The sequence below is a fragment of the Thalassophryne amazonica genome, chromosome 11, assembly GCF_902500255.1.
Source record: "Thalassophryne amazonica chromosome 11, fThaAma1.1, whole genome shotgun sequence".
Lineage (NCBI taxonomy): Eukaryota > Metazoa > Chordata > Actinopteri > Batrachoidiformes > Batrachoididae > Thalassophryne > Thalassophryne amazonica.
Window position 1 is genome coordinate 73,241,293 of NC_047113.1, and position 14,950 is coordinate 73,256,242.

General features: G+C 40.9%; 1 protein-coding gene across 1 annotated transcript in view; it reads right to left on the minus strand.

Moving 5' to 3' along the window:
• Window positions 1–2,648: 2,648 nt before the first annotated feature.
• fgf24 (fibroblast growth factor 24) overlaps window positions 2,649–14,950 on the minus strand; it is a 32,150-nt gene continuing 19,848 nt past the window's right edge. The window contains exons 4-5 of the mRNA XM_034182157.1: window positions 7,440–7,546; window positions 2,649–3,859 (exon numbers count right to left, since the gene is read on the minus strand). Of these exons, the coding sequence (XP_034038048.1) occupies window positions 3,581–3,859; window positions 7,440–7,546 (386 nt within the window). The 3' untranslated portion in view covers window positions 2,649–3,580. The remainder of the gene's footprint in view (window positions 3,860–7,439; window positions 7,547–14,950) is intronic.

The window sequence follows — 14,950 nt, forward strand, 5'->3', positions numbered from 1 at the left end:
GGGAAATTACAGAACCATGCTAGAGTTGTTGCTAGGCACTTGCATTTAATTTTGCATTGTTTCTTTGGACGAATCACAGAAGAAAAAGTGGTCGTAGCAATTTTCAGGTCCAGTGCACAATAACAGCATCGCTGTAAAGCATTCTGGTCACCAATGTTGAACCACAGATGTCTGCACAGTAAAATATACTCTGCCAGGGTAACATTTGGTCCCAGTCTAAATAGAGGAAAATACACTCTATTGTAGAGTGAAATCAGCTCTACCATCTTGTCAAATCAAGCGTTTCTACTCTATTAAGAGTTGATTTTACACTGTGATAGAGCATATTTAACTCTATTTGGACTGGGACCAAATGTTATCCCAGCAGAGTAAATTTTACTCTGCAAAATTTACTGTGTGGCCAGTTCATTTTATTGTGGGTGAGTCATAACATCTTTATGTAATTTCTTGCACTTGTAACGATCTAGTGGTGGATTTGGCATTGTATGGCATCACCATGTTCTCCTAGACATGGCCTGTAACATCTTAGGGCTTGTACTGCAAATTTATGGACAAGTGAGTGGGTTAGTTAATCTCAGTCAGCTTGTCCAGGCAATAACTCAAAAACTGTAAATATAACGCAACAGAATAAAAGATCATATAATGATGAAGTCACATTAGAGATGGTGGTTAACTTCTAATCCACTTGATCAATGAAAAAAATCAGCTGTGATCAATGTGATATGTTGCTGGATGAGCCACCTGCCATTAAATTTGCCACCAGATGGGGAATTATGTCCATTACATAGCCAAATAAAGAAATGTTAAATGAACTGCATTTATATCATGCTTTCATGCTCAAAGTGCTTTAGAGTGATGCCTCAAATTCACCCATATGCATGTCGGCAAGGCGCTCAACTTCACACTGGGCGCAACTTGGGAATTAAGGATTTTACCCAAGGGGCCTTTGTGATTTTTCCATTCTGAACTGAGGATTCTCTTGTCAAAAGCTCACCGCTTTAATCTCTTCAAGAAGAAGAAAGAAACTGGGATGAAAGAATAGACAGAATGTGTGGCTGGGGGTATTAACCAAAACGTTTTGTCAGTCATGAGGGCAAACTTGAAACACTATTTGAAAATGTTTCAAACCCCACTAAACACATCTTATGGACATGCAGATCATGTCTATATTGTGTCTATAGGGTTCATAGAACATCCATAAAATGGCTAATGTTTAGTGGGACATTTGCAATGCCTGTGTATAGGAGCATTGTTCCAGAGTCTGTATCAAATGAAAGAGATGCTGAGCAATGGTTCTTGATTGTTCATCAAATTATGCAACTTATTTTCACTAAATATTTGTCGTAAAATATACGTAAAAGTACATATTTTCAGCCAAATTCATATACCTCATATATTTCTCCGCTGGGAGGCAGTGATGACATCACCAATAACAAGATGGTGCAATCAATCATTTACTTATTGTTATTCTAAACAGAAACTGAATGCAAAGCATGTTTCTGAATGTTAAACTCAAACTGTGCATTGTATATAGACATGGAAATTAATAAGAATATGCACGCATATCCCACTTAACGTTTTGCATCATTATACTCAATGCCCCAACAGAATGCTTTAATTATTTTAATATTTAAAGCCTACAGTCAACACAGGGCAATACTCTTTTCCTCAATGTCAAATTTTCACATACATAAACACTTGCATTTAAAAGTAGAAAATGTTTTCCCAGTTGTTACAGGGTAATTTGTAATGGTAAGGTAAAATATGCCCATATTTTTTGCTGTCATGGTAATTCCTCTACCATAGAACTGCCCTATAGTGGAATCATAGTCAACTGCAGTGACAAATGCAAGGTTATGAAGAGAGGAAACTGGAACAAACTAATTTCTTACGTGAATGTGCATGTTGATTTGACACAACCTTTACGCCTGATGTTCTTCCTGACAAAACTCCAGATATACAAGAAGAACGGCGCATGTGTGGACTTGAAACAAGGACAACACAAACAGCAACTGTACACTGTTAATTAGGCAGGCAGTAATTTACTGAATGATGCAATACCACTTTTAACATTGCCCAACATTTGTGTGTAACCCCCCCAACAAATGGAAGATGTCTGAGATCTTTCACCATCATGCTGACTTTAAGAGTTGTTAGATTATTTTTCAGGTAGTCACTGCTCTAGCTAGCTAGCTAGCGTAGATCAGGCTCTACAATTGCTTACCAAACCAGCTATCTTATGAAGCCAGTTAGGCTGGTAAACTAGCTGACTCAAACTTTAAAAGTTATTTTGTGAGTAAATAATGTAATTAGGTAATATGTATTCATTTGGTAACACCAGGTTACTGCATAGTTTGTGATTTTAACAAAAAATCCAGTTGTCAGATTAAATCTAGTAATTAGCTCTATATTTGTAACATATTAGCCATGAGAAACCTACTTCACCAGTCCTCCAGTCCTGCCATTACACTCAATAACGCAGGCAAAAAAAAAAAAAAAAAAAAATTGTGTTTGCCCATCGCTAGTGTGACCGCGGCTTTGGCTTTACAGGAACAGACAGACTGAAAAGAACGAGGAGGTAGAGGAGATCTTCATCACCAAGATCAACATGTGTGCTAGCTCAGAGTAATAAAAAACTAATCAAGAAATCCTTTTCTGGAACAACTTTAACTCATGTGAGGAAGAAGCATTTGAAAATGTGTTGAGTGGTGAGTCATTCACTGATGGGATTGGGATTAAACATAATCTCCCAAATGTGACACAGTTGGAAGACTGCGTGGAATTCCGAGTCATATCAAACTCCACTGTTATTTTTTGTTTTAGTGTTTAAACAAGTCTAGTAGTCAAACTCGTCAAAGCCTGTTGTGTTTCAGCTGAATCGCTGGCTGCGTGTGGAGGAACTCACACAATACGCTGAAGATTCAGAGCATTCCAGCAATGCAGGACTGAAGCTGAGTTGGAGAGGTGTAAGGAGAAAAAGAGAGAAAGAGAGAGCGAGAGAGCGAACCTGTAAAATATTGCACTCAGAGTTACACAGTTATCCAGGCAGGGCAGTGTCACCTGCGACCGCCACCTCTCTCTGTCTCATCGCTATGGTGTCCGATTCCAGTGGAAAGTATGGGATCCGCGTTGTCAGGGGCAACACAAACAAAAACCAACAGGTATTCCAATAAATCTCTAGTTGGCTGATTTTTATAACATTGCGTCAGTTTCTGCTTGAGCCCCCTTTGTCGAAATACACCACAAAAAAAATAAAAACTGTTCTTTGCAGTTCAGACATAGCTGAGAATGACGGCGATGAGAATTCTCTTAGAGGTCCTTTAGTTTATCCAGTATAAATAACATGAAACATGCGTTAGCACAATGAGAACAACCCAGAAGAATCCAAGAGTTAGGAAACAGACATCCTGAAATACAAAAATAAAATATCTTTTGTTCCTTTTTCTCTCGTCTTTCATTTTTTGTTTTTTTTTTAGTCTTTAAGGTGATATTCTTTTAAGACAAAAAGCTTGAGACTTTCCGTTTTCGTTAGTTGAGTTTTTTTTCCAGAGGGAAAATTAGTGCTGTCCCGTTGGACGTGTCAGTTCCTCTTGGAGTTGGGTTTTAATCGGCGAGCCCTTCGTGTCCGCTTAGTTACTGTGGTGAAAAGAAACTCTTCCAGCGGATCCACCCTGCCCCTCGGGTGGCGCTTCATGAAATGGACTTCCTGTTGCCTTTGCGTGGTCCGGGAGCCTTTCTTGGGCCGCCCCTTCCGATTAAAGCCGAGGTACCATCCTTTGTACTTTGCAGACACCAGAGCTGTGTAGTTGTTCTCCAGGAACTCCTCGACAAAGACGCACTCCTGTTTTTGTCCATCAGGCTGAAAGAATGAAAAATTACAAAAAAAAAAAATATATGACTATTGTGAAGCTTAAAATTCATTTTAACTTTTTTTTTAGCCACAGTACCAAATGTGGATGGTGGTGAGACTTGAACACCACCAAGTGACCTATGGTTTTGTGCACTAGATGTCTTTTGAGGATCCTTACGTACCACTGGGATAATCATGTGAAATGAGCAGTTACATCGGGAGACTCATACAAGGAGTATCACCCACATTGTTAGTTCACGGGGCAGATAGGTTGGTCGCTATCACCTAGAGTGGCAAAACCCTCCCCAACTGATGCTGTCCTAGAAGTCTGCGTCGGCTTAATCATTCTCAAAAATTTGATGTTCCTCTGTATTGTTAATTTAATTTTATTTTTGACCTAAGCAGTGGGTCACCCCTTTGAGTCTGGTCTGCTTGGGGTTTCTTCCTCAAAATTATCAGAGGGAGTTTTTCCTCACTGCTGTCACCTGTGTGCTTGCTCTAGGGGTTGGTAATGTTAGACCTTACTTGTGTGAAGTGCCTTGAGGCAGCTTTGCTGTGATTTAGCACTATATAAATTAAATAAATTGAAATTGACTTGAATTGATATGGTATTTTGGTCAACTATCTAAAGGAACTTGAAAAATGTTTGCTAGCCATCCTAGGATGGTAGCTGTAGTCAGGTAGGGGTCAATGAAGGATTGCACAAGGGTCATAATGTAAAAATGCTCCAATCATATTGAGACGTATACCATATTGTTTGTCTGATCAAAGGTATTCTACTGGCACCATTTTTGCTGTTTTGCCCTTTCACGCCATAGCAGTCAAAGGTCTGTTTCACTTTGTACAGAGGTCAAAAGTTGCTCCAGGTATGATCACAAGTGATGAAAAGTTTTGGTTTTGCTAATATGATGAATAAATGGAATAGTTTTGACTATGCTGAAAGCTTGGTCTCCAAAGTAAAAGTCAAACAAGGCCAACAACCAGTGGTGGGCACAGCTAACCAAAAAAATTAGCTTTGATAACAGATAATGAGCTAACTGAAACGTTATCTTTTATAAAGCTAAACCAATAAACCATCCAAAAATTTATCGGAAGCTACAAATAACCGATAACTTCCAGTATTGTCTCCGGTACACCTGTAACTACTAACAAGATGATTTTGAGTTTTAACACCACGATCACTTCTGGTAGCATCAAAGGTGACAACAGACCCAAACAATGAGTCAGCACTTCTGTCTTTGTGCGCCCTGCCCACTGCTGGAAGCTCCTGCTTACTGCATAGCTTCCAGCAGCAAAGCAGTTGAGAGAATCAGCAAAGCTCAACCCTCTACTCAATATCAGCATTGCCGTGAGGCAGAGGTCTTGGAAAATAAAGCAGTGCTGACTTATGGTTTGGTTTATAAATAAAATTAATACTGATAGAATAACTCCATTAATGTCAATTCTGTCATTTGTACAAAGTTAAAATATAATATATATCTTTAATGTTGAATAATGCACTAATTATTAAGTTTTGTAACAAACACAGACAGACGCCAAAGGGATTATGGGTAAAATGTGCCTCCGCTAACACTGATTGGTTGACTCATTCATTCTATGTAAACCAACACGTTAATGTGAGGTGTGTCATGTGTTGGTGTTTAGAGATAAATGTGCTTTTATAAAATATGTCATTTTTTTATTTGTAAAAAAAAAGGCATTTTCAAAAAAGCCAAGTTGTAATTAGATAACCGTCTGATATAACCGGTGTCAAAATAAATAGAATACTGCCATGATCTACTGGTGCCTAGACGCTCAGTACTTAAGCTGGGTTTACACTGTGCGAGAATTTTTTTGGATCGCGCCGAGTTTCAGCTTAATCGCACGTCCTGCATCGTGTAGTATACAAGGAGTAATGAGCTGCGTTTAACCTCTCACGACCACCTCCTGATCTGCGATTGTACGGTCGATGAAAATAAAACCTGGTTGATATTCTGGTCAGCCGTCGTGAGGGTATCCCGCTGCTGAAGCACTACAAGCGTCCAACCTCTCACACTGTGCATGTGCAAACACAAATGCGGAATTGGAGAGCGCATAAACAGTGATCATCTCTTTGCGAGAGCAGCTTCTGTTTCTCTCCCCCCCCCCCCTTTCTTCAACTCATATAAAGTCTTGTATTGTTTGTTTGTTTTTTAAAACTCGATGTCTCCCATTGAAGGTTTTGTAAAAAAAAAGGAAATGTAAATAAAGTTTGAAAAAAAAGCTTCTGTTTACGTTTTGCTTCTGGAAACATGAGACCGACGTGTGGTTTTTGAATGTACAATGTGAGCAGGCAGATCGCATCAGAGCATTGGGCTGTATAGTGTGAGAACATAAATCGTGCACTCTGAAGTTTTACACCATGTGGTTTTGTCGCACAGTTTGAGCTGGAGCCGAGTACAATGATTGAAAATATCGTACAGTGTCTGCCCAGCTTTAGGGTGAATACTGCCATGAACACTACTGGCCAGCAGATAGCAGTAGAGACCGTGGAAACTTGCAAAAACAAAATTCCAGATAATCCATGTTTCAGACATCTTATATATATATATATATATATATATATATATATATATATATATATATATATATATATATATATATATATATATATATATATATATATATAAGAGTAGAATGGGAGGCAGAGCCTTCAGCTTTCAGGCTCCTCTCCTGTGGAACCAGCTCCCAATTCAGATCAGGGAGACAGACACCCTCTCTACTTTTAAGATTAGGCTTAAAACTTTCCTTTTTGCTAAAGCTTATAGTTAGGGCTGGATCAGGTGACCCTGAACCATCCCTTAGTTATGCTGCTATAGACGTAGACTGCTGGGGGGTTCCCATGATGCACTGTTTCTTTCTCTTTTTGCTCTGTATGCACCACTCTGCATTTAATCATTAGTGATTGATCTCTGCTCCCCTCCACAGCATGTCTTTTTCCTGGTTCTCTCCCTCAGCCCCAACCAGTCCCAGCAGAAGACTGCCCCTCCCTGAGCCTGGTTCTGCTGGAGGTTTCTTCCTGTTAAAAGGGAGTTTTTCCTTCCCACTGTAGCCAAGTGCTTGCTCACAGGGGGTCATTTTGACCGTTGGGGTTTTACATAATTATTGTATGGCCTTGCCTTACAATATAAAGCGCCTTGGGGCAACTGTTTGTTGTGATTTGGCGCTATATAAAAAAAAAATTGATTGATTGATATATATATATATATATATCTGCAGAGTTACGTGCAGTCATCCTGCATTTGTGGCCACCTGCTGTGACTAAATGATTTAATTGCAAAGGCATTTCTCCAAAGTGACCATTAGTCTCTGAATGCATTGTGGTGATTGCAACCTGTAATTGACTGATCGAGTGTCAAAGGCAGATTACGTAATGGAAGAATGGCTGTGAGCTATCAAAGGGGTTTTGTAAGGCTGTGCAAAAAAAAAAAAGAGAACACCCTTGTTAATTCAGGCAGGATTAAGGACTCCAGTTCAATTTAAAACACCTTATCAGTAAAAATTCTCCACAGGAATATTATTTTATTATTTCCTCTCTGAGTTAGTCGAGTGAAAACCAAAAGTTACTCACCCTTCCAACTATTTTGCCCTTCTCATTCATGCAAATGTAATGTTCACTTTCTTTTCCTTTTATTCGAATGTGGCTCCCGAACGTTTCCGTCTCGACAACCAGAAGAGCTGCAATGTAAAAGAAAAAACAGACTCAGATAAAGCCAGAAAGTCAGTGCAGACGTGCAAACATGAATTATATCCACCACGTCAAGGATTCACACACATTTTAAATTCTCGCTCAGGTTTTTTTTTTTCTGAAGATTTTCCAGCCGTGTCTTAGATCACTTAACAAGCTAATCGAGACAGAGAAATGATCCATTCATTGTGAAATAAGCTGCACAAAAAAGCAATTAACAGAAGTCTTATAGTGACGGCTTCATGACACACACGCACACACTAGAATGGCACTCTGTGGATCGCATGCTTCTGCAAAGGTCACACAGATTTTTTTAAGTTAAATTAAGCCCCAAACCAAATTACAACCTCAATGGAGCACCACTATCTGAAAAAAAAAAAAATCTCCATCAGATCTGGATCATTATCAAGATCTGTACTAAAGCAAAGGCATAGAAAATAATGAGATAGACAACTGTTGAAGGTCAGTCCATTAATAGAGTCCTGATTTAAGACCTATATAGGCCTTGAGGCCCAGTGGGGACTGGACATATCTGCAGATTCCATAGTGTGACAGATGAGAGTCTATGACTTCACCAGGGATGAGATGCCAGTCTGAAGACAGTTACTTCCCCAGCCAAAGCTGCTACCCATTTACAGCTGGGTGGACTGGCACAATACAGATGAAGTGTCTTGTCCAAGGACACAGACAGGTAGCATGACTGGGAATCAAACCCAAGTCTACATATCAACAGCAGCTCCTAGCCCACTGAGCTACCTGCTGTACCAAAATGGAAAAAATAACAAATGTGAAATGTTTACTTCATGAAATGTGAATAAACTTTTTCAGATGACTGATTATACACTTAGCTGCTTACCTTAGCCTCCAGTCCACCTGGTGGTGGGCTATTCTCTCTTACAGAATGAACCTCTCATTGCCAGCTGGCTTGTATTGACTCAGTGGAACACAGCACCACCCAATGGACTGGAGGCTATGGTAACCCCCCCCCCCCGTCACATGTCTCATTTCCACTATGTCCACAAAAATTTGAGTGAATGTAATAAGAACTTGAACAACATAGAAGGAACACAGTAGAAACAATAAGGACTTGGTGTGGTCTGAACTTCTATGTCCAAAAAATACGCACTGAGGACGTGGTCACATCAGGGTGCATTATAGTAACTACTACACTGACGTATAAACAATGTACGGTAAGTAAACATAGGGAGTTGTTTTTGAGTGTATTTTATTGTAGAATCTACATGTGGACACAAGAAAACTTGCAGAATGACTGAAAAGCATGGCACAGTATTGCTAAGGACAGGACAGACGCAGTGAAAATATGGTACATGTGTAGTGAGATGTGATTGTTCGTAGTAAGGATGAACTGGACATAGCATACGTGTGATCATGCGCATCATAATAATTTAGTCCAAATGTGACACGATGAGAACATGGCAGAAACGTAATCAGGACAAAGTATGGACTTGAAAACGGCACACGTTTACATTTTGACTGCGTCTCCGCTGTGTTCATCAGGAAGCAGTTCATTCTTCCTGGCCTTCATCTAAGCAGTTAGCAGTATAATTAGTCATCTTAAAAAGAATTAAATATAAAGCAAAAACTCAGAAATAATGTTAAAAGTCTGCAGAGTTCAAAAAACAGAAATGGATGAAACTAGTTTTGGTGCAACTGTGAAAAATGGTCTATCTGCAAAGACTGTTTAATGTAATTCATTTGTTTTTGATAATTGTAATTTTTTTATTTTAGTGTCACCATATGGCGGTGTTGCAGACATTGAGCTGTCCTCTAATCATCTCAAGTAATTTTTAAATGTGCACAACGTTGGTTTTTCAAACGCAAATGTAAAGACAAATTATGGCTTTACTGAATATAATAAGTGAAATATGGTGGAGATGTGCACCCGGATAACAAGGCCACCTTCACCTCATCCTGACGCAGCAGTAATCCAGTCTGAAGTCTCATCCAGGCGGCTCTTTTATTCCCTGAGCCGCCTCCTAAAGCAAAGTTAACTCCTGCGAGGCCGCCTTTGTCTCGGCTCGCCCCTCGACCGGCAAAGAGATCCGCCAAACATTTGTGGAGCGGTTATGTGCCCCTCAGGATTAGGTTTCAAGTTCCCTTTAGTCTGTGCTCACTCAATCAAAAAGTTAAGATGATCCATTTGTTTAACACACAGAGCTATTCAGTAGCACTCAAGGGAGCAGAGGGAGAATAGGAGGGGAGCCAGAGGGGGGAGCCGCGTCCCTCCCATCAACTTCTCTTAAATCCACCCAGAGGATGGAAGTGACAAACCTGTCTTAAAGGTGAACCTGGGGTGTTTCAGTACAGAGAGGGAGTCATTTTTGTTCGTGTTGAGTCAGAACATTTTTGGGCTCTTTAAGAAGGAAAAACTGAGACATTTAAAAGCCAAATCAGACAACACTTTGCCCTTCTTTCTCACTGTTGGTTTTGTGCAGCAACCCAAAATCCAACCTCAGGTATGACGTCTTGACCGAGTTCATCAGATTAAACTTATTCTTTGCCAGTGACCCAGTCCAAACCCATACAATATGTTTGCTCCCAGTTTAACCACCATCTTTAAAAATGAAGATCCCGGCAGCCACAAGCTTCGGTTAACTTAATTAGATCGTTGAGTCACAGTTCCACAGAAACACAAACACGAAGAGGAATCTCTGTCATCAGCACCACTAACAAGTGGCATTTAGTTTACAAAGGAGGGAATGTGGTGCTTTTATTTACAGTCTAAGCACTTGAGAACCATAATCCACATCCTTCAAAAAGTGTGTAAACGTATGAACAGCACACTTCAGTAATCTCTTGGAAGCCATCTGAGTACAGAAGCCTTACAGGCTGCTTATGATAAAATAACAAAAATACATTCTAACATAGAACCAGTGGTTTTATTTCATCAAGAGAGCATCAAGCAGCTTGTATATGGGTCTGCATACACGCACAACAGGCCTGACTCTGGATAGTCTAGATAGTTTTTGTAAAACCAGCCTCAAGTTTAACAGATGAGGTTATCAATGAAAAATCTGACTGAAATTTTACAATTTTTACATCCGCCAAGGACGTTTATTTGTCTGTTTGTCCGACTGACTGTTATCAGGATTATGTCAAAACTACTGCACGGATTTTAAGAAAACTTTCAACACAGATACATACAAGTATTAGGCCATGGAAGACTCCAATAAATTTTGGAGGTGATCTAGATCTGGATCCGGATTCTAGATCAAGTTTCACTTTATATAGGCTTTGAAGGATTACGTCAAAATTACTTCACCGATTCTCACCAAAGTTTCACCACAGATACATATTAGGCCAGGGAAGACTCACTCCACTGAATTTTGTAGGTGATCCAGATCTGAGTCTGGAGTCTGGATCAAAATTTAACTTTATATAGGTTTTGAACGATTATGTCAAACCTACTTCACAGATTCTCACCACATTTTCACGACAGATAGAGATTAGGGCATGGAAGACTCCACTGAATTTTGGAAGTGATCCAGATCCGGATTGGCAGACATCAGAAATCTGTGATTGCTCTTGTTGTTCTATATTCTGGCACAAGTCCTATGGCAGCTGCTTTTTTGAGCAGAGCACAATAGGATCAGACAGCCAACTTCAGCTCAGCTGCACATGACACACATTCAACACGGAACGTATCAAAAGCACATGTTCTACAACATCTCCAAGATGTAAGAAATGATTCTCAGACTTACTATTCAAGTCGAGTGTGCCAACTGTGCTGCTGCTTGTTGCAGAAGTCTGTGCACGCTTACACTGCTGGCGTGCATCTGCATTGATCCACCTGACTGCATTGTAAAAGAGAACAACTGGATCCTCACTGTCCTAATTTCAGTCTGTGGCTGAAGAGAGCCACAAGATTATTCTAAATTAAATATTGAGTATGAGTCGGCTGATTTAACTGGGATTCATGAAATAAGACAGTTGAGGGAGCCACAAGATTATTCTAAATTAAATATTGAGTATGAGTCGGCTGATTTAACTGGGATTCATGAAATAAGACAGTTGACTCAACCTACTTGAAAACCGTGACCTGGATGACTGAGAATCTCCACAAACAACTGCCAAAATTCTATTACTCCAAATCGCCATGAGGTAGCGTGGTTAAGTCACCAACACAGCTGGTTGTTCTTATTTCCAAATATAGCATCAGAACACAAAAGGCATGGTTTAATTCATCGCTCCTAATTTATCCACCAAAGTGATCAAGCCAACACTAAGGGCCCCTTCACACATTGGACGAAGTGCACACTTAGTGCGCATGACGCAGGAATCATGTGCAAACCATGTAATGTCGTTCCTGCCTCCAACACCTCGTACACCTGTTGCTACAACTATTTGCACACACAAGTGCCTGAAAGACAAAGTGTGCACTGTGCGAACCCATCGCACCCTCTTGCGGCAGGTGGCGGCCAAATTCCAGGTGACACACAAACATCTAACACCGCTCGCATGGCACTTAGAAAATGTGTGGCCAGTAGCGCTCTTGGCATGACAACAGACTGCAGACAATCACTTTCGTACTCACAGAGAAATCTGTCTAAATCCCACACAAGTGTGGCTTTGGTCTGTGCGCTGAGATGACAGGAGGTGTGTCCTCCCACTGAAGCGGCTGTGGAAATCTGTGGATCTGGACATCCCAGCTGGACACCACATACTGTGTTTGGACAGACATGGACAAACAACTGCCCACGATGATGCGCGTGTGTGTGTGTTTGCTTTTATCAAGTGGACATAAATAAAAACATATATCGCTGTGGTGACGTGCTGCAGCTAGTGAGCGTGTACACGGCGTGCACATAGACAGGCGGCTCTCAGGTTGAAACGGACCTTCAGAACAGAACACGCAGCAGGCGATCTCACTGTCATGTCACCCACGTGAGCTCTGTTCCAAATGACACAGTGTCCTGCGGCGCGTCGTCCACAAGACGTGCACAGGGCCAGTTGGAGACGCGCTAGCAGATGTGGACATGAACGAGACGAGCAAACTGTTTCTCATTCATGTCATTTCATGACTGTATGTCTGTGACCATGGGTCATCACCAGAGGAGCAGACTGATCAATATTTGTATTACTCGCTTGATAAATGCAGTGTTTTATATGGTATGTGATTTTAATTTTTTTTGTAATACTTCCATGTCCTTCCTGATATGAGGCAGATTCCAGCAGCTTTCAAAGAACAGCTCCATACCTCAGTGGTAAAGTTGCTGACTGGTAATCAGAGATTTTGGAAGGCGTGACTTTGCGTCCATTGGGTTGTATGGTTTTTTGTTGTTGTTTTTTTTTTTTTCTGCATAAGCAGCACGATGTGGTCTCACAGGTACCAGCTGGCTTTTATTTTTTTATATTCCACATAAGCGGCGCAATGTCCGCAGCTGGCACTGTTTGTTCCTGCCCGAAAGACACCGGACCCATCGGCACGATATTTCATGGTGCGCTAATTTCGAACTGTTTCGCTGTTTTAGTCCCAACGCCATCCAAACTTCACACTATGTGTGAAGGGGCCATAAGCCAATGGGTGTAACAAATTAAACCAATCAGATTGACTCCTGTCATTTCCTTGAAATGCTATGTGCGGTGAATGTGGCACACTACTACTTAAACAGTGCAATCAAAGGACAGACATGCATCAGATCTGTTAGAGGTGATGCAGTTTAACAACTCATTCCTGAAACACCTCCTCCATCTCCAGACAGCGTCTCAGTGATGATGGATGTTAACCCTCCTATGTAAGGTGTGTTTCATTTATCGCACTGAAAATAGCAGAAAAGCTCTTCGCCCGACTTTGGACCAGGTTTTTTGGTGGTCTACAACGTAGTTGCTTACTGTTGCTTCACAAGAAGAATCCAACAATGCAGATGACCCCACCCTACTTTAAAACCAACAGATGGGCACAAAAATGATAATGGCATGGTTGGAAAATAGCAATGACACGTGCACCGACTTGTGCGCTGCTTTGCGTGAAATAGAAGATTTGACCTAACATGGAAAATGCTTGGATGGACAGGACTCTTGATTATATATTAGGATATTAGAGCTATTAGAATAGATTTATTGTCATTGTCATCACACGAGTACAACAACAATGAGATTACGTCCACACTCAAGTTACCACAGACAAGATACAGCAATTAATCCACAATTATTAATTGTTTACCATAATAATGGCACACATCAGAATTAAGACAACACATATACATTGGCATTGTTTATGTGCACTAAACTTGAAACAGTCCATTTTCTGAATGGAGGCGATGTGGGAGATCAAAAATTGGATTAGATCCATCTGTTGTGTAGGCAGTTGACACACTGACTTCAAAAATGCATATTTGAACATCTAATACAAATTCTTCACGGCATAACTAAAGTTTAAGGCCCCCAAAGGAAAAAAAGAACTCTGGATCTGCCACTGCACGTGGGTAGAGTCATTTCAAAACATGATGGCAAGTCCTGCCTTGATCCCAGATTGCATCCCTCTGTTCTCTGATGACCAGCATCAGTTAGGAGGGATTATTCTGCAGCAAAACCAAAAACAATAATTTGCCCGTTTCTCTGCAGTTATAAAGTAGGTGACCTTAACTGCCATAATGTTCTGCACAAAAGCAACAGATTTCTTCTGTAGTGGCTTGTGACTCGTTACTGTGAAGCTGCATGGACTGAGCGTGAGGCCGGCATCTTCCTGATCCTTATTACTGGGTGCAAAGGAGTTCACAAGTGCCAGGTACTGCAGCTGGATGGGTAGAAGAAGGAGAAGGAGTTGGGGGAATGGGAGGAGGAGGAGGGGGTGGGGCAATGATAGAGTTGGCAAGGCCTCATGGGAAAAATTGGATCTGCTTCCACTCAAGCTCTAACAAGCAGTGAGGCAACTTCACGTCTGTGCATCTGTGACTGAACACACTCGCTGAGAGGAATTTAAAAGCAGCAATTTTCCGGCTGTGACTCAGCTGTTACTGTAAGAAAGAGCAAAGTGGGTTCATGTTTTGTCCCAGCGTTTAACCAAACATCACTTTGTGCATCTGACACATGCGTTTGGGTTAACTGCTTAAAATATCTTGTTTGTCTAATAAGCAACGGAGACCTTAGTGGTCACCAGATCGAGGCTTTGGAAAACAGCGAATCTGACAAAGAAGCTCATGTCAAGCTACAAATAAATTCAAAATCACACATACGAGGTCTATTAGAAAAGAAAACGTCCTTTTTATTTTTTCAAAAACCATATGGATTTGAATCACGTGTGATTGTGTCAGACAAGCTTGAACCCTCGCGCGCATGCGTGAGTTTTTCCACGCCTGTCGGTTGCGTCATTCGCCTGTGAGCAGGCTTTGAGTGAGGAGTGGTCCACCCCCTCGGCGGATTTTCATTGTCTG